This window comes from Pelodiscus sinensis, chromosome 2 (genome assembly GCF_052426305.1).
Source record: "Pelodiscus sinensis isolate ZL-2025 chromosome 2, ASM5242630v1, whole genome shotgun sequence".
Taxonomy (NCBI): Eukaryota; Metazoa; Chordata; order Testudines; family Trionychidae; genus Pelodiscus; species Pelodiscus sinensis.
The window spans coordinates 265,103,369-265,130,383 of NC_143053.1; the positions used below are offsets into that span (position 1 = coordinate 265,103,369).

Consider the following 27,015-nt stretch of genomic DNA (forward strand, 5'->3'; position numbering starts at 1 on the left):
AGGTTTTGGGTGGTGGCTTGGAGTAGGGGAATGAGGTGCAGGGTTGGGGAGGGGCTTATAGGTGGAGGAGGGGCATGTAGGAGGTAGTGCAGGATCTGTGAGGAAGTTGTGACTTGGAGAAAGAAGGAAGAGGGGGTACAGAGAGTTTGGGTGGTGACCCGGAGTAGGAGGAGGTGGTGGCTTGGGAGAGGTAGTTGGGGAGAGAGTGAGAGTGGGGTGCTAGAGGCTGGGTCTGGCTGGGAGGCACTTACTTAGGTGGCTTCCAGCCTGCAGAAACTGGAGGCAGGCTTTCTGCCTGTCTGCTGCAATCCCAGTCTATTCCACATGGCCCTGCTCCGGGCATGGGAGAGGGAGTGAGGCTTCATGCACTGCCCCTGCTCCCAGCAATATTTCTTGGCTCCTATTGGCTGGGAACTGGCCAATGATAGCTGAGAGGTTTTGCTGGGGGTGGGGGCAGTGCACAAAGCCTCCTCCTCCCTCTCCAACATCCAGAGCAGAGAGCAGCAAGCCGCTTCAATTGTGAGCTGCTCTGTGCCTAAAAGTCCTGGTGGGGCAGCTGTGGGCTAGATCTGGGGACTTGGTGGGCTGGATTCGGTCCGCAGGCTGCATCTTGCCCACCCCTGGACTAGATGATCTGTTGGTTCTTTCTTGCCTTAAAGTGTATGAATAAAATTGAGAAGTAGGATATGTCTAGACTGTAGAGCTTTTCTGGGATACCTCTGGGAAATGTCCGCTTTTTCTGAACAATTTCCAAAAAAGCGGATGCATTCTTTTGCCATCCCGTAATCCTCATTGTATGAGGATGAAGGGATGCGGTAAAAGAGGAGGTTTTTCTGAAATTTGGCCCTGTATAGATGGGCCACATTTTGGAAAAGCCTCTCTGACTTTTCTTTGCAGTCTAGACATAGCCGTAGAATTGGCACTGGGCCCTTCAATTATGGGGACTTGAGCTATGTGAATAATTCTGTCATAATCCACAGAAATGCAGTAGCTCACCAACATTTCAGTTTCAACAGACATTATTATTAGTAGTAGTTGAGGTGTTATTAGAGGAGGTTTTGGAACAAATTGATAAACTTAACAGTAACAAGTCACCGGGACCAGATGGCATTCACCCAAGACTTCTGAAAGAACTCAGATATGAAATTGCAAAACTATTAACTGGTTTGAAACCTATCCTTTAAATGAGCTTCTGTACTTAATGACTGCGGGATAGCTAATGTGGTGCCAAATTTTCAAAAGGGCTCTAGAGGTGATCCTGGCAATTACAAACCAGTAAGTCTAATGACAGTACGAGGCAAATTAGTTGAAACTATAGTAAAAATAAAATTGTCAGACACACAGATGAAGATAATTTGTTGGGGGAAAGTCATCATGGTTTGTGTAACGAGAAATCATGCCTTAGGAATCTACTAGAGTTCTGTGAGGAGATCAATAAACATGTTGACTAGGGGAAGCCAGTGGATATAGTGTACTTAGATTTCCAGAAAACCTTTGACAGGGTCCCTCACCAAAGTCTCTAAAGTAAGTTGTCCTGTGATAAGAGGGAAGGTCCTTTTATGGATTGATAACTGGTTAAAAGTTAGTGATAGAGATGTAGCCGTGTTAGTCTGGGGTAGCTGAAGCAAAATGCAGGACAATGTAGCACTTTAAAGACTAACAAGATGGTTTATTAGATGATGCGCTTTCGTGGGCCAGACCCACTTCCTCAGATCAAATAGTGGAAGAAAGTAGTCACAACCATATATACCAAAGGATACAATTAAAAAAATGAACAAATATGAAAAGGACAAATCACATTGCAGAACAAGAGGGGGATGCGGGGGGGGGGGGGGAGGAAGGAAGGTAAGTGTCTGTGAATTGATGATATTAGAGGTAGGGAGAGTGGGATGTTTGTGAGTTAATGGTATTAGAGGTGATAATTGGGGAAACTATTTTGGTAATGGGTGAGATAGTTCAAATGTTTGTTGAGTCCTTTTTGGAAAGTGTCGAATTTTTAACATGAATGACAGTTCAGAGGATTCCCTTTCAAGTGCAGATGTAAAAGGTCTTTGTAGCAGAATGCAGGTGGTTAAGTCATTGAGAGAGTGTCCTTTCTGGTTAAAATGGCAAGAAACTGTTTTCTCTTTGTGATCTTGTCTGATATCTGTTTTGTGGGCATTAACACAACACATTATCAATAAACTACAGCCTATATTGGAATAGGATACCATACTCAAAGAGGCTCTGGGAGACAGACCCATAGTCTCCTATAGACAACCACCTAACCTCAAGATGATTCTTACCAACCACCACAGGACATACCACGCTAATACCAACCCTGGTACCTTCCCTTGCAACAAACCCCGTTGCCAGCTTTGTCCACATATTCATTCTGCTGATACCATTATTGGACCTAACCAAGTGAGTTATAAGATCAAGAACACATATTCCTGCGCATCCAGAAATATAATCTATGCTATCATGTGCCGAAAGTGTCCGTCTGCTATGTACATTGGACAAACATCTCAGACACTCGCCAAAGGATTAATGCCCACAAAACAGATATCAGACAAGATCACAAAGAGAAAACAGTTTCTTGCCATTTTAACCAGAAAGGACACTCTCTCAATGACTTAACCACCTGCATTCTGCTACAAAGACCTTTTACATCTGCACTTGAAAGGGAATCCTCTGAACTGTCATTCATGTTAAAATTCGACACTTTCCAAAAAGGACTCAACAAACATTTGAACTATCTCACCCATTACCAAAATAGTTTCCCCAATTATCACCTCTAATACCATTAACTCACAAACATCCCACTCTCCCTACCTCTAATATCATCAATTCACAGACACTTACCTTCCTTCCTCCCCCCCACCCTGCATCCCTCTCCTGTTCTGCAATGTGATTTGTCCTTTTCATATTTGTTCATTTTTTTTAATTGTATCCTTTGGTATATATGGTTGTGACTACTTTCTTCCACTATTTGATCTGAGGAAGTGGGTCTGGCCCACGAAAGCTCATCATCTAATAAACCATCTTGTTAGTCTTTAAAGTGCTACATTGTCCTGCATTTTGGTTAAAAGTTAGGAAACAAAGAGTAGGAATACATGGTCAGTTTTCAGAATGGAGAGAGGTAACAAGTAGTGTCTTCCAAGGCCTATGCTAGGACTAATTCTGTTCAGTTTATATATAAATGATCTGGAGAAAGGGGTAAACAGTGAGGTGGCATAATTTTCAGATGATACGAAACTGCTCAAGATAGTTAAGACCAAAGCAGACTGTGACGAGCATCAAAAAGATCTCACCAAACTAAGTGATTGGGCAACAAAATGGCAAATGAAATTTAATGTTGATAAATGTAAAGTAATGCACATTGGAAAAAATAAACCCAACTATACATACAATGTGATTCGGACTAATTTGTCTACAACTACTCAAGAGGGAGATCTTGGAGTCATTGTGACTAGTTTTCTGAATACATCCACTCAGTGTGCAGTATCAGTCAAAAAAGCAATAGAATGTTAGGAATCATTAAAAAAGGGATAGAGAATAAGACATGGAATATCTTATTGCCTCTGTATATAACCATTATACACCCACATCTTGAATACTGTGTAAAGATGTGGTCGCATCATCTCAAAAAAGGTATATTGACATTTGAAAAAGGGTCAACAAAAATGATGAGGGGTTTGGAAAGGGTCCCATATGAAGAGAGGTTAAAAAGACTTGGACTTTTCAGCTTAGAAAAAGAGGAGTTATGGGGGATATGATAGAGGTCTATAAAATCATGACTGGTGTGGAAAATGTGAATAAGGAAAAGTTATTTACTTGTTTCCATAACCTAAGAACTAGGAGTCATCAAATGAAATTAATAGGCAGCAGGTTTAAAACACACAAAAGGAAGTTTTTCTTTACACAACACACAGTCAACCTGTGGAACTCCCTGATGTTGTGAAGACCACGACTTTAACAGGGTTTAAAAAAGAACTAGATAAATGTATGGAGATTAGGTCCATCAATGGCTATTAGCCTGAATGTGTAGGAATGGTGTCCCTAGCTTCTGTTTGTCAGAGGCTGGAAAAGGATGACAGAAGAGGGATCACATGATGATTACCTGTTCTGTTCACTCCCCCTGGGACATCTGGCAGAGGCCACTCTTGGGAAGATAGGATACTGGGCAAGATGAACCTTTAGACTGACCCAGTATTGCCCTTCTTATGTTCTTATGTAGTTTAGTCACTCTGAGGTGCTAGGAGCTGTTGTATCTGATGTCCTTCTGAGTAGGCAGACAGGCAGTATGTTAATTGCTCACTGTTTTGTTGTGCTGATTTTCTTTGTAATGCTAAGAGCTCTTATATATGAATTGTTGTATCACTAACAGGCTCCCCATTAAAGAGTTGGGGTACCATTACATTAGGCACTGTACACACACATCACAAAAGATGGTCACTTCCTCAAAAAGTGTTCTGTCTAGGGATCCACTTACAATCCTATAAACAGTGTTTTTATGCATGGAAGATTTTAGCTTGTGCTGCCCAATATGCACTGATGGGTGGAGTCTGCAGCAAATACCACAGCTGTGGAATCCTGGAATACTTGATCCCTGATTCTAGGGCATGGGATAGTGCAGGGAACTGAAGTACTAGCTGCTTTCTGGAAATCAGTGAAGTGAGATACGCTAAAGAGTAGGAGTTGAAGCATTGAAATGTCTTCTTGTCAGCTCTGTCCTAGACATTAGAGAAGGTAATATCTGTTAGGTGACATTTATAGTCACCTGGAAGGAGAGAAGAGGCTGTAAACGATTATTTACAGTAATTTTTCCTGTACTTGTTCCAGGCCAATTTTAAATGTTTCTGTAAATTGGGTTTTCATCGCTTCCTTAGGAGATGTTGCACTGACAGATACATCTTAACAAAAGTCAGGATTCCCTAATATACAGTTTAAATTTACATTCTTAATGTCATCCTATTACTTCCAGGGATACCATTGCATCTCACCCAAGAACACTGATTTTCTAACTTTTTTTTTTTTTTCTCGTGACCCAGTTGAAGAAAATTGTTGATGCCTCTGTCCCAACATAATTTGACCAGAGTGTTGGTTCTGGGGTAGGGCTGAGGATGATAGCTTTGGAGTGTAGGAGGGGGCTCTGGCTTTGGGGGTGTCAGCGCTGTGTCAGGAGGGGCTTACCTTGAGTGGCTCCCAGTCAGCAGTGTAACACGGGTGTTAAGGCAGGCTTCCTGCTTCTCTTGGCACCGCAGACCATGCTGCACCCCAGAAATAGCCAGCAGCAGTGGGAGTACAGAACTAGTGTTTGGGGCAGAGGCAGTGCACGGAATAGGGATGTTAAGAAGCATGTAATTTGTTAATCATGTAGTCTGCAAACATTTTGTCATCTACATGATTATTTGATAAGGGTTAGCACTGCAAGCACTTGCTCCTGGCTTGTGCCTGGTCTAGCAACTACCTCCACTACGGCATTCAAAATAGAATAATAAAATATTAGGACTGGAAGGGACCTTGAGAGGTCATCGAGTCCAGTCCCCTGCCCTCATTGCAGGACCCAGTACTATCTAGACCATCCCTGATAGACATTTATCTAACCTGCTCTTAAATATCTCCAGAGATGGAGATTCCACAACTTCCCTAGGCAACTTAGTCCAGTGTTTAACCACCTTGACAGTTAGGAAGTTTTTTCAAATGTCCAACCTAAACTTCCCTTGCTGCAGTTTAAGCCCATTGCTTCTTGTTTTATTTTGCGTGATTGCCTATGTCCATTTGAATGAGGTGTGCACGCACCATGTGCACGGTATCCCAGAGCATTTTTTCCCTAGTGGTACCCATCAGGCTGGCAGGTCACCCCTGGAATGGCGCCGCTATAGCAGAGCATAAATACCCCTGCTGGTACTTCCCCTCCTCACTTCCTTGTTACCGCCTGTGACCGCTGCTCTCATGCAGTTCCTAGTGCATGTTGTTTGTTCGCCTGTTAGCAGTTCTTTTATTGTTTTTCAAGTAGTTGTAATTGTTAGGTACTTAGTTAAGTGTTTGTAGTTCTTATCTCTCCCCTTTGGGGGAGGGGAATGCCAGGCCCGTGCGGCTTTAAACCTTGTGCATCCTGTGCAAAACCAACGCCTAAGGGAGACCCCCACGATGCTTCCCACCTCGCAGACTCTTGTAAAATTTGTAGAAGTTTTAAGCCGTGTACTAAGCGGGAAAGAGATTCCCACTTAAAACTGCTGCTCATGGAGTCGGCTCTCCAACCAGCACTGTCTCGAGAGGTCATGGTGCGCAGTGCACCAATGTTGTTGCGGGAAGTACAACCGGGCCCCTCCTGTACCGGGGCACCGAAGACGGCAGCACCGAGGCACCGGTCACAGTCCCCAGCTCCGAAGAGGAAGAAGGACTGTAGGGGAAGGTCATTGGGTCGTAAGACCCATGTAGGCTGGCACCATCTACATTCCCTGTGCCCAGACTTCTCCAGAGCAAGTCGTGTCGGTGCACAGAGGAGGAGTGATGACCTGCCTTGTGCTCAGAGCCCGGGTCCAATCCCCACATACTGGCCATCCACTCCGCAGCCCACAAGCTCATTGAGCTGACGGCCTTGCCGCTGTCGCCCCTGCACTCAGAGGGGTCTTCGCCTTTGGCACTGGGGGCCATGGTGGCACCGGTTGTGGTGCCTACGCCAGTAGCCTGGTTGGCACCAGCAACTTTGACGGCACCAGCATTGATGCCAACGCCAACATTGGTCAAAGCGTCGACACCTGCAGTGGGGGCATCGGCAGATCCCCAGGACGTGCGAGGGGATCACATGGCACCGGTAGTTGTTGCCTGTTCTCAGGGCGCACGTCTGGTGCCAGTATTGTGTGTCTTGTCAGCACCGCAGGCCCTGGCACTGCTGCCGGCACCGCCAGCACTGGTGCAATTTGCAGCCCCCACTCCCAGTTGGGTGCAGCAGCTGCCCGGCATCGGAGTTCCAGCACCACTGTTAATGTTCCAGCACCACCGTTCCCAGACAAACCCATGTAGGGAAGCCGGAGTCCATGTCTAGATATAGGCCTAGTCTTCCTTCCAGGCACTCCTCCATGGCACCGCCCTGGTCTGCTTTGGACTATTCCTCTGAGTCTGAAGCAGAGTCGCTGTGCTTGGGGGGGCTCATCTAGGATTTTGTCCCAGTACCACTCATATTCTCAGCACCGACTGGTGCCGAAAGATTTTCAGCAGACGTGGCCCCTGCAGGCTCAACCACCCTCGCCGTTTTAGACGCCCTGGGAATATCATCAGTGGCAGGGCCCAATGCCGCCCTCTTGAGCATCCAGTGTCTCCCATTGGAGGAGCACTCCGTCTGCCTTGATGTCGAGAGCTCCTCCGTCCTCTAGGGTAGACACTCCACAGAGGCAGGAGGCATTAGGGGAAGTACCCCCACTGGCTACCCTGCAACCCACTTGTGCGGAACCCCCGCAGGTGACCCACTCTCCAGAGGTGGTGGAAGACCCTGGGTCCATTAGGGAATCCTCATCGTCATCCCTCCTTGATGAGGCCCTGGCAGACCCAGCCCCGTCCATGCCAGTGATGGACGCTAGGACGCATCAAGAGTTGCTCTGTAGGCTGGCAGCTAATCTGGGGGTACCAGCGGAGCCAGTGGCCAAGGACTCTGATCCAATGGTCGACAACCTCATTGCGGATGCCCCTGCTAAGTAGGCCCCACCTCTAAATAAGACAGTGGCTAAGATCACAAATGCCTTGTGGCAAACTCCAGGGTCTATAACCTCCACCCTTAAGGGGGTTGAGAAGAGATACTTTGTTCCGCAGTCGGGGCATGAGCACCTCTACTCTCATCCAGTTCCAGGTTTGCTGGTGGTCCAGGCAGCCGCTCAGAAGTAGAGGCAGGGGCAGCCTGGACCTATGCCTAAGGCCAGGGAGCCCAAGCGCCTTGACTTGCTGGGCGCAAGGTCTATGCGCCAGTTGCACATTGCCAACTAGCAGGCGATGCTCAGTCACTATGCCTATAACACATCTCAGGCGATGGATAAGTTCCGGGACAGGCTGCTCACGGATGCTAGGCAGGAGTTTGCGGCTATGACTACAGATGGGAGGACCATAGTGTGTACGGCCCTACAAGCCTCCCTGGATGCGATGGATTCGGCAGCCACGACCATGGCCTCTGGTGTGGTCATGCATCAGAGCGCCTGGTTGCAGGTGTCAGGGATACTGCCGGATGTGCAGTCTAAGACCTGCCCTTTGATGGGAAAGCCCTTTTTTCCGAACACATGGACTCCAAGCTGCATAGTCTGAAGGACACAAGGGCTATGCTTAGGTCACTAGGTATTCACACTCCAGCACCTCCAAGGAGGCAGCTACCTATTAGGCAGCCGGGGAGGTCACAGTTCCAGCCTTCTTGGCCGGACCAGTTGAGGCGTCGTCCTTGCGGTTCGAGTGGGGGTATAAGTAATGTGGCAGGTATCACTTCCACCCATAATAGGTGACGTCGCCTGCGGGCTGACGCAGATAGGAGCGCCAGTCAGCCCTCTACCCAGCAGTCTAAGCAGCTATTTTGAAAGTGCGCCCGAGGACCGTGTACCAGCCCCCGATATCACCCCATCTTTTGGGGACAGGTTGTTCCATTTTTCCTGAGCCTGGGCACACATCACGTCCGACAAGTGGGTGCTGGGCTTGGTAAGGATGGGTTACTCCATCCCCTTTCTGAGCTCCCCACCTTCCCTTCCCCTCTCCCAGTCCCTTTTCAGGGCCCCAGCTCATGAGGCCCTCCTCCATCAGGAGGTCCTCTTGCTCATGGAAAAGGGAGCGGTGGAAAGGGTCCCGTCCCATTGGGAGGGCAGGGGGTTCTATTCCCATTATTTTATTATCCCCAAGCCCAAGGGAGAACTTTGTCCTATCCTGGACCTCGGAAACCTCAATAAAGCTATAAAAAAGGCAAGGTTCAGGATGGTGACCCTGGCCTCCATTATTCTGGCTCTAGAAATAGGGGATTGGTATGCGGTCCTCGACTTGAAGGACATTTATTTTCACGTGGCCATACGGCCAAGTCACAGGAGATTTCTCCTTTTTTTTTTTTTTTAAGTGGCCCACAGCCACTATCCGTTCACTGTGCTCCCCTTTGGACTCTCCACTGCCCCCAGAGTCTTTACAAAATGAATGGCGGTGATGGTGGCCTTTCTCAGGAGGCATGGGGTCCAAGTATTTCTATACCTAGATGATTGGCTCATTCATGGGCGGTCCAGGGAACAAGTTGTAGCGCATATAGTCTTTACAAGGACCATCTTCGGAAAGCTCAGGCTTATGTTAAACGAGGAGAAGTCGCTGCTAACCCCCTCGCAGGACATAGAGTTTGTCGGGGCCTACATAGATGCCAAAAAGGGGCAAGCGTATTTCCCCAGGGCCAGTTTCCAAACTATGGCTGCCATGGTGTGCGTCCTAACGCTGTCCCCACTCACAATGACTGGGAATTGCATGAAACTTCTTGGACATATGGAAGCCTGCCAGGTTGAGTCTCAGAGTGCTGCAGGGTTGGCTGGCAACATCTTTCAACCAGTCCAGAGCACATTGGGACACCATCCTGACAGTGCCTCCAGAAGTGATTGCCTCCCTGCAATGGTGGCCTTGGGAGGACAAAGTGTGCAAAGGGGTGCCTTTTCGGGTGGAGATTCCCTTGGTCAGACTAATAACCGATGCCTCCAACGAGGGTTGGGGGTGCACATTTGGAGCGCCACAGGACACAAGAGTTATGGGCTCCCCACGAGAAGGCCCTACATATAAATGTCAGGGAATTGAGGGCTGTCAGGATGGCGGGCAAGGTCTTCCTGACTACTCTCTGAGGGAAATCTGTATTGGTGTTGCTAGACAACATGGCAGCAGTGTTTTATATAAACAAGTGTGGGGGGAGGGGCTCGGTCTTCTCCCTTTGCCACGAAGTGGTTCTCTTGGAGATTTGCATAGCCCACAATATTCAGCTCCAGGCGGCATACTTGCCAGGTTGCAAGAACACGCTGGCAGACTCACTGAGCAGGTCCTTCAGAGCCCACGAGTGGTGCTTGAAGGATGCCACCCTTCTACCTCTCTTCCAGAAGTGGGGTCATCCCCAGATGGACCTGTTTGCCACAGAGGCGATAGGAAGTGTCCCCAATACATCTCATTCCTGGGCCTAGGAGTGGAGTTGAAAGGGGATGCCTTGGTCGCTCCTTGGCCGTGGGGCCTAGTGTATGCTTGTTCCCCGGGCTCTAAACAAGATCAGGCAGTCCAAATCTTGGGTCATCCTGATAGCCCCCCCGTGTGAGCTCTTAGCCACGTGTCCACTTAAGTACCTGTTGTTTAAGGTGGCATTCATAGTAGCCATTACCTCAGCGCGCAGGGTGTTGGAGCTTTTGGCTCTGACCGTGGAACCGTCCTATTTAGTGTTTTCAGCCGATACGGTCAGACTATGCCCCCACCCAGCATTCCTCCCCAAGGTGGTGTCATCATTCCACATGTCCCAGGACATTTATTTACCTGTTTTCTTCCCAAAACCTCACCACTCCTCTAGGGAGTAGACCCTGCATTCTCTCGACGCAAAAAGAGCCTTGGCTTTTTATTTAAACAGAACAAAGCATTTTCACAAATCTTCTCAGCTGTTTATTTCTTTTGCGGAAAGGATGAAGGGGTTTCTAGTGTCGGCCCAAAGGCTGTCCACTTGGATCTCCTCATGTATCAGGGAGTGTTACGTTATGGCACACAAAGAGCTGCCCCAGATCAGGGCGCACTCTACTAGAGCGCAGGCGTCCTCTGTAGCTTCTGTGGTGCAGGTGTCGATCATTGATATTTGTAGAGCGGCCATGTGGTCCTCCTTCTACACGTTTGGTGCACATTATGCCATTACCCAGCAAGCCAGAAGTGACACTGCCCTGGAATCTGCGGTACTCAGTTCAGTTCTGTAAATAGGACAATAAGGGGAGAAGGTTTATGCATGTGTGGGCAATGTTGCTACCTCAGTTGAGTACTTTGCGTTCAATAAAGTTAGATGGTTATGTTGCTTATCTACTAGTGACTTGTTTCTCTCAGGAATGTCTGTGACCCCGCCTTCTTTGGGTTCAGCTGGGGAATCACCTCATTCGAATCACTCGAAGAAAAAACTGTTACTTACCTGTAACTGTTGTTCTTCAAGATGTGTTGCTCATGTCCATTCATTTTCCCCCCCCACCCCCCCTTCATCGGAGTCTCCGGCAAGAAAGAACTGAGGAGGAGGAGGAGCGCCGGCAGGGGTATTTCTGCTCCACTATTGCGGTGCCACTCCAAGGAGTGACCTGCCGGCCCGATGGGTACTGCTAGGGGAAAAAAAGCTCCGGGATACCGTGCACATAACGTGTGCACACCTCATTCTAATAGACATGAGCAACACATATCGAAGAACAACAATTATAGGTAAATAACCATTTTTTCTATCCTCAGAGGCCAAGAACAACAATTTTTCTCCCTCCTCCTTGTGACACCCGTTTAGATACTTGAAAACGACTATCATGTCCCCCCTCAGTCTTCTCCTTTCCAAACTAAACAAGCCCAGTTTTTTCATTCTTCCTTCATAGGTCATGTTCTCTAGACCTTTAATCATTCTTGTTGCTCTTCTCTGGACCTTCTCCAGTTTCTCCACATCTTTCTTGAAATATGGTGCCCAGAACTGGACACAATACTCCAACTGAGGCCTACTCAGCACAGAGCAGAGCAGAAGAATGACCGGCTCAGTAGCTCCAGGACCTGGCACAAGATAGGACTGAGCCAGGCTGCCTGCCTGCAAGCTCCTAAATTACTTTTTCATGCAGAGCTTCAGTGAGGGTAGCTCCCCAGACCCGGTGCGAGCGAGGAATGAGCCAGGTTGCTGGCCAGCCCTCTGAAAAATGTAGTGGCAGAGCTATGGGGGATGAGTTGGGGAGGGGATGTGTGTAGTGTGTAGCATTAATGGATAAGCTTTTGCTTATCAGTTAATTGTTTAACCAACTACACTATTACATCCTTAGCTTGGAGGGGGCAGTACAGTACAAGGAAGAGAACTGGCAGCATGTAACCTCTAGAAGAAGAAGGCCAACTCAGGTATCCCCTATTCCTCTAGAGGTAAGTAACTGCTTTCAGGCTTTCTTCACAGGCACTGCGGTGGAGAATGCTTTGGCAGGGACCTCTCAGGGAAGACATCAGAAGGGAACACCGTCTACGGGAAGGCATGGGATGTGTAGTCCTAGGGATGGGGGTTCCACAAGTCCTCCCACCCCCCCAAATAAGAAGACGGGTGGTGGTGGTCAGGGACTCCCTCCTAAGAGGGACTGAGTCATCCATCTGCCATCCAGACCTGGAATGTCGAGAAGTGTGCTGCTTACCAGGAGCTCGAATTCAGGATGTGACCGAGAGTCTTCCGAAAGTGATTAAACCTTTGGATCACTTACCCCTTCCTGCTTCTCCATGTAGGAACTAACAATATGGCCAAGAATGACCTTGAGCAGGTCACTGCAGATTATATAGCACTGAGAAGAAGGATCAAGGAATTTGAAGCGCAAGTGGTGTACTCGTCCATCCTCCCTGTTGAAGGAAAAGGTCCAGGTTGGGATCGTCAAATTGAGGAAGTAAATGCGTGGTTGCACAGGTGGTGTCGGAGAGAGGGCTTTGGTTTCTTCGACCATGGGACTCTGTTCCTGGCACAAGGATTATTAGGAAGAGATGGGATCCATCTAACCATGAGAGGAAAGAGCATCTTTGCGGGCAGGCTTGCAAACCTAGTGAGGAGGGCTTTAAACTAGGTTCATTGGGGGACTGTGATCAAAGCCCTGAGGGAAGTTGGGAAGTCAGATACCGGGAAGAAACACAAGGAGGAACAAGCAATAAAGGAGGATCCCTGATTTGAATGGAGAAGATAGGCAATCAACTGGTTATTTAAGGTGTTTGTACACAAATGCAAGAAGCCTGGGAAACAAACAGGAAGAATTAGAAGCTCTGGCCCAGTCAAAGAACTATGATTTGATTGGAATAACGGAGACTTGGTGGGATGACTCGCATGACTGGAGCACTATCATGGAAGGGTATAAACTCTTCAGAAAGAACAGGCGGGGGAGAAAAGGAGGAGTTGCATTGTATGTAAGAGAGCAGAGTGATTGCTCGGAGCTCCAGTATATAGAGGGAGAAAACCCTATTGAGAGTCTATGGGTTAATTTTAGAGGTGTAAGCAACAGGGGTAATGTTGTGGTTGGTGTCTGTTATAGACCACCGGATTAGATGGATGAAGTAGATGAGGCTTTCTTCAGACAACTGAGAGAACCTTCCAGATCACAGGCCCTGGTTCTCATGGGGGACTTTAATCACACTGACATTTGTTGGGAGACCAATACAACAGGACACAGACAATCCAGGAAGTTTTTGGAGAATGTTGGGGATAACTTCTTGGTACAAATGCTGAAGGAACCGACTAGGGGCCATGCGCAACTTGACCTATTGCTCACAAACAGGGAGGAATTAGTAGGAGAAGCAGAGGTGGGTGACAACCTGGGAAGCAGTGATCATAATATGGTAGATTTCAGGATCCTGACCAAAGGAAGAAAGGAGAGTAGCAAAATACATACCCTGCACTTCAGAAAAGCAGACTTCGACATCCTCAGAGAACTGATGGGCAGGATTCTCTGGGATGCTTACATGAAGGGAGAAAGGAGTCCAGGAGAGCTGTCAGTATTTTAAAGAAGCCTTAATAAACGCACAGGAAGAAACCACCCTGATGCTCAGTAAGAAAAGCAGATATGGTAGGCGACCAGATTAAGCTCACCAAGGACTTCCCTGGTAAGCCAAACACAAAAAGGAAGCTTACCAGAAGTGGAAACTTAGACAGATGACTAGGGAGGAGTATAAATATATTGCTTGAGAATGCAGGGGAGTTATCAGGAAGGCGAAATTCAAAATGATTTGGACAAATTGGAGAAATGGTCCGACGTAAACACGACGAAGTTTAATAATGACAAATGCAGAGTGCTCCACTTAGGAAGGAACAATCAGTTTCACACGTACAGAATGAGAAGCAACTGTCTAGGAAGGAGTACAGCAGAAAGGGATGTAGGGTTTATAGTGGACCACAAGCTAAATACAAGTCAACAGTGTGATGCTGTTGCAAAAAAAGCAAACATGATTTAGGATGCATTAACAGGTGTGTTGCGAGCAAGACACGAGAACTCATTCTCCTGCTATACTCTGTGCTGATTAGGGCCTCTGTTGGAGTATTGTGTCCAGTTCTGGGTACCACATCTCAAGAAAGATGTGGAGAAATTGGAGGAGGTCCAGAGAAGAGCAACAAGAAAGATTAAAGGTCTAGAGAACATGACCTATGAAGGAAGACTGAAAGAATTGGGCTTGTTTAGTTCGGAAAAGAGAAGATTGAGAGGGGACATGATAGCGGTTTTCAGGTATCTAAAAGGGTGTTAGAAGGAGGAGGGAGAAAAATTGTTCTTCCAGGCCTCTGAGGATAGAACAAGAAGAAATGAGCTTAAACTGCAGCAAGGGAGGTTTAGGTTGGACATTAGAAAAAAGTTTCTAACTGTCAGGGTGGTTAAACACTGGAATAAATTGCCAAGGGAGGTTGTGGAATCTCCATCTCTGGAGATATTTAAGAGTAGGTTAGATAAATATCGACCAGGGATGGTCTGGACAGTACTGGATCCTGCCACAAGAGGTCTATGACTCGATGACCTCTCGAGGTCCCTTCCAGTCCTAGTATTCTATGAAAGTGCAATTGAAATTGCAGCTAGCAAAGGATGTGAATCAATCATAGAACCATAGAGCTGGAAGAGACCTCAGAAGGACATCAAGTCCAGCCCCCTGCCCGAGGCAGTACAATCCCAACTAAATCAACCCAGCCAGGGTTTTGTCAAGCCGAGACTTAAAAATCTCTAAGGATGGAGACTCCACTACTTCCCTAGGTAACCCATTCCAGTGCTTCATCACCCTCCTAGTGAAATAGTTTTTCCTAATATCCAACCTGGACTCTCCCACCACAACTTGAGATCATTGTTCCTTCTTCTGCTATCCGCCACTACTGAGAACAGCCTTTCTTGTGTAAATTACATGGCCATGAGATAAGAGGGAAGGTCCTTTCTTGGATTGAGAACTGGTTAAAAGACAGGAAACAAAGGGTAGGAATAAATGGTAAATTTTCAGAGTGGAGAGGGGTAACTAGTGGTATACCCCAAGGGTCAGTCCTGGGACCAATCCTTTTCAACTAATTCATAAATGATCTGGAGAAAGGGGTAAGGAGTGAGGTAGTAAAGTTTGCAGATGATACAAAACTGTTTAGGATGGTCAAGACAGAAGCAGACTGTGAGGGACTCCAAGAAGATCTCACCAAACTGAGTGATTGGGCAACAAAATGGCAAATGAAATATAATGTGGATAAGTGTAAAGTAATGCACATCGGGAAAAATAACCCCAAGTATACGTACAGTATGATGGGGGCTAATTTGGCTACGACAAATCAGGAAAGAGATCTTGGAGTTATCATGGACAGTTCTCTGAAAACTTCCACACAGTGTGCAGCGGCGGTCAAAAAGGCAAATAGGATGCTAGGAATTATTAGGAAAGGGATAGAAAATAAGACACAGAATATCTTACTGCCCCTGTATAAAACTATGGTACGCCCACGTCTTGAATACTGTGTTCAGATGTGGTCTCCTCACCTCAAAAAAGATATTTTGGCCTTGGAAAGGGTTCAGAAAAGGGCAACTAAAATGATTAGGGGTTTCGAACGGGTCCCATATGAGGAGAGGTTAAAGCGACTGGACTTTTCAGTTTAGAAAAGAGGAGACTGAGGGGGGATATGATAGAGGTATATAAAATCATGAGTGGTGTGGAGAGGGCGGATAAAGAAAAGTTATTTATTAGTTCCCTAAATAGAAGAACTAGAGGACACCAAATGAAATTAATTGGGAGCAGGTTTAAAACTAATAAAAGAAAGTTCTTCACACAGCATGTAGTCAACCTGTGGAACTCCTTGCCAGAGGAGGCTGTGAAGGCTAGGACTATAAGGGTATGTCTACACTACCCCGCTAGTTCGAACTAGCGGGGTAATGTAGGCATACCGCACTTGCAAATGAAGCCCGGGATTTGAATTTCCCGGGCTTCATTTGCATAAGCGGGGAGCCGCCATTTTTAAATCCCCGCTGCTTCGAACCCCGTGCAGCGCGGCTACACGGGGCTCGAACTAGGTAGTTCGGACTAGGGTGCCTATTCCGAACTACCGGTACACCTCATTTCACGAGGAGTAACGGTAGTTCGGAATAGGAACCTAGTCCGAACTACCTAGTTCGAGCCCCGTGTAGCCGCGCTGCACGGGGTTCGAAGCAGCGGGGATTTAAAAATGGCGGCTCCCCGCTTATGCAAATGAAGCCCGGGAAATTCAAATCCCGGGCTTCATTTGCAAGTGCGGTATGCCTACATTACCCTCCTAGTTCGAACTAGGAGGGTAGTGTAGACATACCCTAATAGAGTTTAAAGAGAAGCTAGATAATTTCATGGAGGTTAGGTCCATAAAAGGCTATTAGCCAGGGGATAAAATGGTGTCCTTGGCCTCTGTCTGTCAGAGGCTGGAGCGGGATGGCAGGAGACAAATCGCTTGATCGTTGTCTTCAGTCCACCCTCTCGGGGGCACCTGGTGCTGGCCACTGTCGGCAGACAGGATACTGGGCTAGATGGACCTTTGGTCTGACCCAGTACGGCCGTTCTCATGTTCTTATGTTCTCCAGCCTCTTTGGGACCTCCCTTCAGGAAGTTGAAGGCTGTTATCAAATCCCCCCTCACTCTTCTTAGCTTCTGCAGACTAAACAGACCCAACTCCCTCAGTCTCTTTTCGTAGGTCATATGCTCCAGCCCCCTAATAATTTTCGTTGCCCTCCACTGGACCCTCTCCAATGTGTCCACATTCTTTTTGAGTGGGGGGCCCAGAACTGCACACAATACTCCAGATGTTGCCTCACAAGAGCCCAATAAAGAGGAATAATCACATCGCTGAATCTGCTGGCAATGCTCCTCGTAATGCAACCTAATATGCCATTAGCCTTCTTGGCTACAAGGACACACTGTTGACTCATATCCAGCTTCTCATCCACTGTAATCCCCAGATTTTCTGCAGAACTACTACTTAGCTGGTTGGTCCCCAGCCTGTAACAATGCTTGGGATTCTTCCATCCCATGTGCAGGACTCTGCACTTGTCCTTATTGAACCTCATCAGATTTCTTGTGGCCCAATCCTCCAATTTGTCTAAGTCACTCTGGAACCTATCTCTGCCCTCGAGTGTATCTACCTCTCCCCTTAGCTTAGTGTCATCTGCAAACTTGCTGAGGGTGCAATCTATCCCCTTATCCAGGTCATTAATAAAGATATTGAACAAAACCAGTCCTAGAACCGAACGTTGGGGCACTCCGCTAGAAACCGACCGCCATCCTGACATCAAGTCGTTGATCACTACCCGCTGGTCCCGACCTTCTAGCCATCTTTCTATCCATCTTACTGTCCATTTATCCTTAACTTGCTGGCAAGAATATTGTGGGAGGCTGTATCAAAAGCCTTGCTAAAGTCAAGGTATATCACAACCAGTAACTCACCCATGTCTACAGAGCCAGTTACCTCATCATAGAAGCTAATGAGATTGGTCAGGTACGACTTGCCCTTCATGAATCCATGCTAACTATTCTTGATCACTTTCCCCTTTTCCTAGTGCCTCAAAATGGATTCCTGAAGGATCCCTTTCATGATTTTTCTGGGGACTGAGGTAAAGTTGACTGGCCTATAGTTCCCTGGATCGTCCTTCTTCCCTTTTTTGAAAATAGGCACTACATTTGCCTTTTTCAAAGCATCTGGGATCTCTCCAGATCTCCAAGACTTTTCAAAGATAATTGCCAAAGGCTCCTCAATGACACTTGCCAACTCTCTCAGTACCCTTGGATGCATTAAGTCCGGACCCATGGATTTGTGTTCTAACCTGTTCTGTACCCACCATGGGCTGTTCATCTTCATCCCATCTTGTATCACTTAGCGCATTAGTCTGGGAGCAGATCTTGTCCATGAAGACAGAGGTAAAGAAAGCATTGAGTACTTCAGCTTTCCCCTCATCATCTGTCACTAGGTTACCTCCTTCATCGAGTGGGGGCCCCACACCCTCTCTGATCACATTCTTTTTGCTAATATGCCTGTAGAAACCTTTCTTTTTATTCTTCACATCTGTTGCCAGTCACAATTCCCATTGCACTTTCACCTTCCTGATAACCCCCCGGCATTCTCGAGCTATACATTTATAGCTCTCTATGGTCATTTGTCCAAGGTTCCGCTTTTTGTAAGCTCCCTTTTTGTGCTTAAATTCACCAAGGATTCCCCCTGTAAGCCAATTAGTCTCCTACCATGTTTGCTTCTCTTACTACACATCGGGATGGTTTATTTCTGTGCCTTCAATAAGGCTTCTTTAAAATACTGCCATCTCTCCTGGACTCCTTTTCCCTTCATGTAAGCATCTCAGGGGATTCTACCCATTAGGTCTCTGAGGGAGTCAAAGTCTGCTTTTCTGAAGTCCAAGGTGTGTATTTTACTACTCTCTTTTCTTCCTTTGGTTAGGATCCTGATATCTACCATCTCATGATCACTGCTTCCCAGGTTGTCTTGAAGGGTAACAAGATAGGTTTCTATAGCCATGTTAGCAATAAGAGAGTGATCAAAGAGTGTGTGGGGCTCTTTCTGGATGAGGGAGGTACCCTAGTGACAGATGATGTGGGAAAAGTTGAAATACTCAATGCTTTCTTTGCCTCTGTCTTCACAGACAAGATCAGCTCCCAGAGTAATGCACTAGGCAACGCAGTATGGGAAGGAGGTGGGCAGCCTTTGGTGGAGAAAGAACAGGCTAAGAACTATTTAGAAAAGCTAAACAATACACAGATCCATTGTTCCGGATTTAATGAATCTGAGGTTACTAAGGGAGTTGGCAAATGTCATTGTAGTGCCTTTGGCCATTATCTTTGAGATGATTGGGAAAAGGCAAATGTAGTGTCACCTTTAAAAAAGGGAAGAAGAACAGTCTAGGGAACTACAGACCAGTCAACCTTACCTCCGTCCCCAGAAAAATCATGGAGGGGACCTTCAAGGATTCCATTTTGGAGCCCTTGGAAGAGGGGAACGTGATCAGGAATATTCCGCATAGATTCACCAAGGGCAAGTTATGCCTGACCAATCTGATTAGCTTCTATGATGAGGTAACTGGCTCTGTGGATATGGGAAAGTCAGTGGATGTGAAACACCTTGACTTTAGCAAACTTTTGATACAGTCTCCCAATCCATACTCCCTTAAATTGGCCAGCAAGTTAAGGGAGTATGGATTGGATAAATAGACTGTAAGTTGGATAAAAAACTGGCTAGACTGTTGGGCCCAAGAGGTCCCAACAATGGCTCGATGTCAGGTTGGCGGTCGGTTTCTAGTGGAGTGCCTCTAGGATCAGTTCTAGGACCCGATTTATTCAACATCTTTATTAATGACCTGGATGTGAGGATGGATTGCACCCTCAGCAAGTTTGCAGATGACACTAAGCTAGACTGAGAGGGAGAGACGCTGGAGGGCAGGGTTTGGGTCCCGAGTGACCTAGACAGATTAAGCCATGAGGAATCCTGTGGCACCTTATAGACTAACAGATTTATTGGAGCATAAACTTTCGTGGGCAAAGACCTACTTCATCAGATGCATCTGACGAAGTGGGTCTTTGCCCACGAAAGCTTATGCTCCAATAAATCTGTTAGTCTATAAGGTGCCATAGGACTCCTCGTCGCTTTTTCAGATTCAGACTAACATGGCTACCCCTCTGATACTAGACAGATTAGAGGATTGGGCCAAAAGAAATCTGATGAGGTTCAATAAGGACAAGTGCAGAGTCCTGCACATGGGACAGAAGAATCCCAAGCATTGTTATAGGTTGGGGACCGACTGGCTAAGTAGCAGTTGTGCAGAAAAGAACCTGGGGATTACAGTGGATGAGAAGCTGGATATGAGTCAGCAGGGTGCCCTTGTAGCCAAAAAGGCTAATTGTATATTAGGTTGCATTAGGAGGAGCATTGCCAGTAGATCTAGAGAAGTGATTATTCCCCTTTATTCGGGTCTGGCAAGGCCACATGTGGAGTATTGTGTCCACTTCTGTGGTAAGAATGCAAAAAGAAGCACAATCACGTTAAAGCCAGAATATGTACAGTCTTGTTCTGTCTTTCATCTGTACTATGTGACGGGAGGAAACTGCGTGAGAAAAGGGGAGGAGGAGGCATTCTGAGGAGGTGAGAGGATGGGATTAGAAGAGAGGGGAGGGCGAGAAAAGCTGTAAAATACAAGAAAGGAGTCTGCAAAGGATGAAGGCAAGAAGCACCTCATGGCAATACAGAGTATGCTGCTGCTATTGCCTGTCTGGAGGGGCTTATGGCACTGACAAAGTGCTCCCCACCAGCAGCACAGAGAAGACCAGATGCACTGGGGTACCCTGAAGGTGGTTAGAATAGCGTTGCTGTCCTTTGGTAATTCGGGCCCTACCCAATTCATGGTCTGTTTTGGTCAATTTCATGGTCATAGGATTTCAAAAAATATCAAATGTCACTATTTTAGCTATTTAAATGTGCAGTTTCATGGTGTTATAATTCTAAGAGTCGTGACCCAAAAAGGAATTGTAGAAGTGTTGTAAGGCAGGTGGGTTGTGGTACTGCTACTGTTACTGGTATCAGCGCTGTCTTCAGAGCTGGGCAGCTGAGTAATAGTGGCTGCTGACTGGGAGCCCAGCAGTAAGGGTGGCATGGTATGGTATTGCCCCCTTGACTCCTCTGCTGCTATCTGCAAGGTAGGCCCTCAGCAGCCTCCACTCCAGCTGCCCAGCCCTGAAGGCATCAGCACAGAAGTGAGTGTGGCATGGCATGCTATTGCCACCCTTACTTCTGCAAAGCCACTGGTACAATACTGCATTCAGAGCTGAGTGCTGGCCCACACCTGCCACCCTCCAGCTCCACAGTTCTGAAAGCAATGCAGAAATAAGGGTGGTAGAACCATGACTCCCCTAAAATAATGCCCCTTGAAACGCCTCTCCGACTCCCTTTTCAGGTCAGGAGCCCCAATTTGAGAAATGATGTCTTCGTGAAATTTATATAGTATTGGGTAAAAGCACATAATAGACCAGATTTCACAGTCTGTGACGTGCTTTTCATAGCAGTGAACTCAGTAGGGCCTTGTCGATAATGAAAAGGCATTTCACCCATATGGTATGTGGGGCTTTTGAGGGTATTGCAGTGGAGGAGAAGGGTGCAGTCCCTTGTACTGGGAATAAAGAGTTTGTTGCACATCTAAGCACCTCATAGAAAAAGGTACAGAAGTGGGGGTGGAAGAAGGAAAGTAATTAGGCAAAGCAGGGAGGAGCAAGATTAGGGATCATCAGAATTTAAATGGAAGACAAAACACTATTTGTACCTCTGCTGTTTTAATGCCCATCAAGGAAAAAAATGGCAATGACAGGAAGTTAGAGAAATAGCACATAGGTCAGTAACTTGGCTGGTCCACTCAACTTTGCAGTTCTAGCCATAATTTGTCCTTTGAAAATGCAGATAGCTGGGTCTACAGTCTTGTCTCTTTTGGCCAGGCAGTTTCCAAGAGAGAGCAAGACAAGACACGGGGTAGCGGAGCTCAAGTCCCATCTCTTCTAAATGGTAATCAAGTATCATGGGTGATTGACAACCAACAGCAGGGTTCAGAGTCCAGCTTCTTCTTTCTGGAAGGCAGCCATAGTTTGTGGATTGACAGGCAACAGGAAATTCTAAATACAAGATTTAGTGTGAAGTATTTTTGTTCCATTTCCTTTTGTGACTGCTGAGTTGGGGGGGGGGGGGGGGCGAGAGAGTGTGGTGGTGGAGAGAGCCACATTTTCCAAGGAGTTGTCGTAACCATATTTGTGGCTCTGCCAGCAGGTGAAAAAGTTCTCAGCTCTATACAAAGGCTTCTCTTTTATTAGTTATTGCCCTTCCCTTACCCAGTTTCAGCTCCCACAATCCATCTCCATTATCTGCACTTACTAGTCTCTCCTCCTCCTATTAACAATGCAAGTAAGGGTTGTCTCTGCCTCTGCCCTGAAGCCCTCCTCTAATTTTCTGTTAATATCCACGCTAGGAATGTGGTAGTTGTGACAGGGTCAGAACAGAAGGCTACAACCAAGTACTGGAGGAGCAACATATAAGCCTCTGACTGAGGAGTCCCTGCTCCAAGAGTAGCAGGGAGAGGCTGGTTTAGAACCAGCAGGGGCAGTGGAACACCTGGGGCTAACTGACCAGGCCTGCAGAGTCAGGCCAATTAGGACACCTAGGAGGTAATTAAAACCACTTCAGACTTGCTGCAGTTGTAGGGTGCGTGCAGCTGGGAGAAAGGAGGAGAGCGAAATCACAACTAGGAGGATGAACTGGAGAGAAGGAAGGTGCTGGGGAAGTAGCCCGGGGTCTTGGAGTTGTAGTCTAGCAAATGTCAGGGATTCACATGAGCAGTTACTGTCACAGAGCCCGGGCTGGAATCTGGAGTAGAGGGTTCCCCCCAACACCCACCTCCCCATTTTCAGGACTGTGGAGTTTATTCTCTGTTTTACCATATGCTAGCCAATCATGAGAAGAGCTCAGCAAATTAAAGCCCGGGGTGTGGTGCGGTGCCTAAAACTGGGGGCTGCTGTGAGTCCCTGTGCCAGGAAGCACAGGACCTATCAAGTTTTTGTAGGAGCTTTGTCAAAACTGGTGTCAGGAGTGGGATTAGTGTTCAGCACGGTGGAAAGAAAAAAGGGGGAAAAAAACCCACCTGACCCACCAACCTTTGTCACATAGTATAAACAGTTAATCAATGGGCATGGACTCATTGGTGAATCTTCATGGTTACATGCAGCTGCCCACCCTCCACACTGCTGCCTCTGTATCAGAGGTAGCAGCATGGTGGAGCGGGGAATGCAGGTGGGAGCCAGTACTCAGGGGGAGCCGGCTGTTATGCAGGCTCCCCACTACCACAGGGGAGCTGCCTCCTCCCATGCTGCTGTAGCACGGGCGAGAGGAGCTAGCTCCCCATGTGTACCAGCTCTTCGCCCCCATGTGTAAACATGTACCCGTTGAAAATTTCAGCAGGTACATGTTTACCAAAATAAACTAATTTTAACATCCCTAATCCATGCTGTCTCTATCTTCACTCTTTCTGCTGTGTCTCTAATGCAGCCAGCCTTTTGGCATCTAAGGAATAGCTGTTTTCTGAGGCTTATGAGGAGCAAGGAGCCTGGTAAGGTTTGGGGTTGGAGTGATATGGTATAATAATTCGTTAGTCTGGAGGTGGTGACTAAGTTGCTGGCTTTGCTGATGTTCACTTGGACTGTTATTTTAAACTCTTGCTTGCTACTTGCAGCTGGAGTTGGTGCTTTATGTGATCGATATATCACTTGCACATTGCACTAAGCAGCCATCAAAGAACTTATTAGTTCATTCACCGTGCTCTGTAAAGAGTGACAGTGTCGTTGACATCATAATAAGTAAGGGTAATAACTTGATGTGCCCAAGAGTTGGGCTTGAGTTTTTAAAATGAGATTCGCCTTAGTGATTGGTTCACTGGAAGCTCTTTAGGGCTGTAAGCTCTTTAGGGTTAGGACTAACTTTATTCTGTGTCTTTTATGGCACTGATCTCATGGTCTGATCCTGATGTCGATGAAGATGTCAAGGGACTTTAGTATTGAGAAGGAAATGTAATCAAACTCTCATGTCCCCCTGTTATAAGGGGATGCTGATCAAAAAGATGACTCTTTCCTGTAGCTGTAGCTTCTCTCTTTATAGACTTGTTCTGTTCCCTGATGATAGTGTATCCAGAAGTGGAAAGCCTTTGATGGAGAACTCACTGCCCCCAGCGGTTTAATGTTTTACCTATGACTTACAGCTAAAATGCCCCTGGTGATCACAGCAGCCCAATCAGTATAAAGTGAGGATCACGGATGTGATAGGGTGTCATTATCAGTCTTGATTAACATGTAGATCACAACATTTTGGACCAGAAACAGCTTCTACATGACCTTCAAGTCAGCCCAAAAGAGAGTGCTGTAGCAATCTGGCTTGGATCTGTCACCATCACTAATGCACCCACTCAACCCCGGCCTTTTTCCTTATTCTCCCCCAGTCTATTCTCTTATCAGATTCTTACTCTGTTACTTTGCCTGTTGCGCTGGTTGCTTATCAGAATGGTCAAAGCTTGGATATTGGAGCTAGTTGCTACTTTCATTCTAACCCCTTTGCTGCTGCATTAACTGTGATCAAAGTGACATTTATTTCTGTTTTGCTTCCTCCTTAGCGCCCTGGGATGCCATCAGGTGCTCGAATGCCCCATCAGGGGGCTCCAATGGGTCCCCCTGGCTCACCATATGTTGGAAGCCCCTCAGTCCGCCCTGGAATGCCCCAAACAGCGATGGAGCCATCACGAAAGCGTGCAGCGCCTCAGCAGGTCCAGCAACAGCAGGTGCCGCAACAGCAGGTACAGCCGCAGCAGCAAGCAACTCAGACCCGAAGCCGGAGGTGAGTGCATGGGAAGAGAAGAATGGGAGGGTAATTGGGAGAGGTAGAACCATCCGTCTTTGTGAATGTGTGACAATCTTAAACATGTAGGCAACATAAATCATAAGATTTACTGGTTGTCTGCTGCTTGGAGCTGGGACTGTGACAATGCAAAATTCATTGAATACTTTTTCATTTGGGAACTGCCGCTGAACCAGACCTTGATTTCTATTAATTTTCTTGTTGTTTGGAGGTATTAGAATGTTTATTGCATATTTCAATTTAGTCAAGAGTGTTTGCTAGCTACTTATTTTGACTTGGTCTTTAACTTTCTTTTCATGGGTTATGATTGATCATCTATTTTGCATAATAATACCTCTGCTCCCTGATTGGTTAACTGAATATTTTATAAACACGAGCAGACAAATCAGAGATTTCAGCTTGCTGATGTGAATACTTTATACCATCAGCTCTAGTGGAAAAATGCATTTGCACAAGTATTCATGAGATTTTCACCATCTACAAACATTCACTAGTGAAATACACTAATGACATTCACAGAAAGTAACTAACTAGAACTGGAGGGGGAATTTCTGACGTATATGTAATTTTTCTGGTAGAATTTGCATTGTTTAATCTTGTACAATACCCAGTGCACTCTTGGCAACTAAGTAATAATTATAATTGATATTTAAGAAGCAGAAATTATTAGAACTCATCAGATTCTGAATTTGCAAAGTCTGAACCAACTCCTCCAGACTGGATTTATGGCTGATAAATGCTTGAGAGTCACATTCACATGCAGAGTTTGTAGGGCAAACAATATGGGTACTTGCAGTCTCAGGCAGTGCATTAGTGGTGTAATTACATCTGGTTTCATGTAATATCTGCTTCTGTAGGTCTGGTGCATTGGGAGCTCCCATGAGTCCAAAGTGTTTGCACTGGTGCATCTACAAACTTTAGGAATATGTACTGGCACTGCCCACACATCTTGGGTGCACCCTAGCAGGCCCTAGAAGGAATAGTTAGAGGCTTAAGAATGAGCGTAGTTCCCAAGGATCATCACATGGAAGCTAGTCTGTTTCATGCCCCAATTGCAGGAGGAAATACCTTCTGATCCTCACATTTTTGTCCAGAGTGAAAGCCGGTTGTAGCTGAAGCCCTGTAGCAGACACCAAAAAGCTTCCTGTGTTTCCTCCTTTATGTCTGCTCTTATGGGGCTTACTGTATTCTTTATCCTGGTTTTCTTCTCTACTCCTGTCCTTTTCTCAGAGGTTCCTCTGCTTTCCCTGCATTTCCTCCAGTACCATCTCTGTCAGGCTCAGGGGATAGGGCAAATTCCTTGCCATGAGAGGCTAGGTGTAGGAAGAGAGGAGATTAATTCCCAGGTCTCGGTCAGACTCTTGGGGGTATGGATGGGGTGTAATTCCTCTTCAGTTTTACTGGGTGCTCCAAGTGCACAATCCCATTTGCTTTCGGCTCTGCCTCACCCAGTTGTCACTGTTTTTCGCCTGCAATTATTGTGGCATCCCCCCCTTGTCATTTCAGGGGTGGCCTTTTTTCCCTCCTCTAGCTGGTGAGAGTCACTAACCCCCCTCCCCTCCCATCCAGGCCAGGAGCACTAGCTCCTCCCTACCCCAGCCCTCTCCCCCCATCTCGCACATCAACTGCCATGGAATGTTTCCGCTCCAGTATGACCAGCAGATGAGTTTGTAGATACTCTGGGCCAAATCCAGAGCTGGGCTGGAGGGAAAGAGGGAAGGTCAGTTACATTCCCCCACCCCAAAAGTGTCTTAGTCTGGCCCCAAGAAGAGCAGAGAGCCTGGTGTCCCAGGCCCCCCCCAGGAAGAAGGCGGCACATCAGTAGTGAGCATGGGAAGGGCGTGTTCCACCCCTGGAAACTGGTGAAAACATTGTTCCTGGGGAGATCGAAATTAAGGGGGCCTCTCCAGAGCAATGGGAAAGGGGAAGGAGGGCGGGAGAACCCCAGAGCATGAGCAGGTGGGGGAGAGGTTTCCAGGGATGGAAGCAACACTTCCTTGAGCAGAAGGGAAGCCAAGTTTCTCCTCTTTCTGTACTGCTAAGGCTGTAAGGAAACAGCTTGATGGGCACCAACAGCGTGTATGGTTTAAAGTCAAATCCAGGGAAATTGTCCTTGCTTGTTTCCTATTTCATCACCGTCCCTCATGCGCACATACATACATGCCTCCTAGAAAGAGGCGTGTGAGTGTGTACGTATCCAAAGACATGCCTGTGTTTGGAACTTGGATGCATCATATTTGTATTTATACCATACAGGTACACACTGACCTAGAGATACAGATATTCAAATGTTCTTGTGTAAATAATATGTACATACACTACCTGTATCTGTGTAATCACACAAACACCCACCACCACCACCACCACACACACAAACAGAGACATGCATGGACACAAATATCTGTTTCAAAAGTCATTCAGTAGCTGTGCAC

The 27,015-nt window shown here is 46.8% G+C and overlaps 1 protein-coding gene across 20 annotated transcripts in view; it reads left to right on the forward strand.

Annotated features, from left to right (window-relative positions):
* Positions 1–27,015, forward strand: part of SMARCD3 (SWI/SNF related BAF chromatin remodeling complex subunit D3) — a 289,042-nt gene that overhangs the window by 91,086 nt on the left and 170,941 nt on the right. For 16 of the 20 annotated variants that reach the window (XR_016348994.1, XM_089776879.1, XM_089776885.1 and 13 more), the window contains one exon: positions 24,342–24,562. Coding sequence is in view for 19 of the 20 variants with exons in the window: in XM_089776881.1 (XP_089633007.1) it covers positions 24,342–24,562 (221 nt within the window). In the remaining variant the exon portion in view is untranslated. Of the gene's footprint in view, positions 1–11,987; positions 12,082–24,341; positions 24,563–27,015 lie in introns of all 20 variants that reach the window. The other 4 variants (XM_089776877.1, XM_089776882.1, XM_089776878.1 and 1 more) reach the window with 1 other exon arrangement.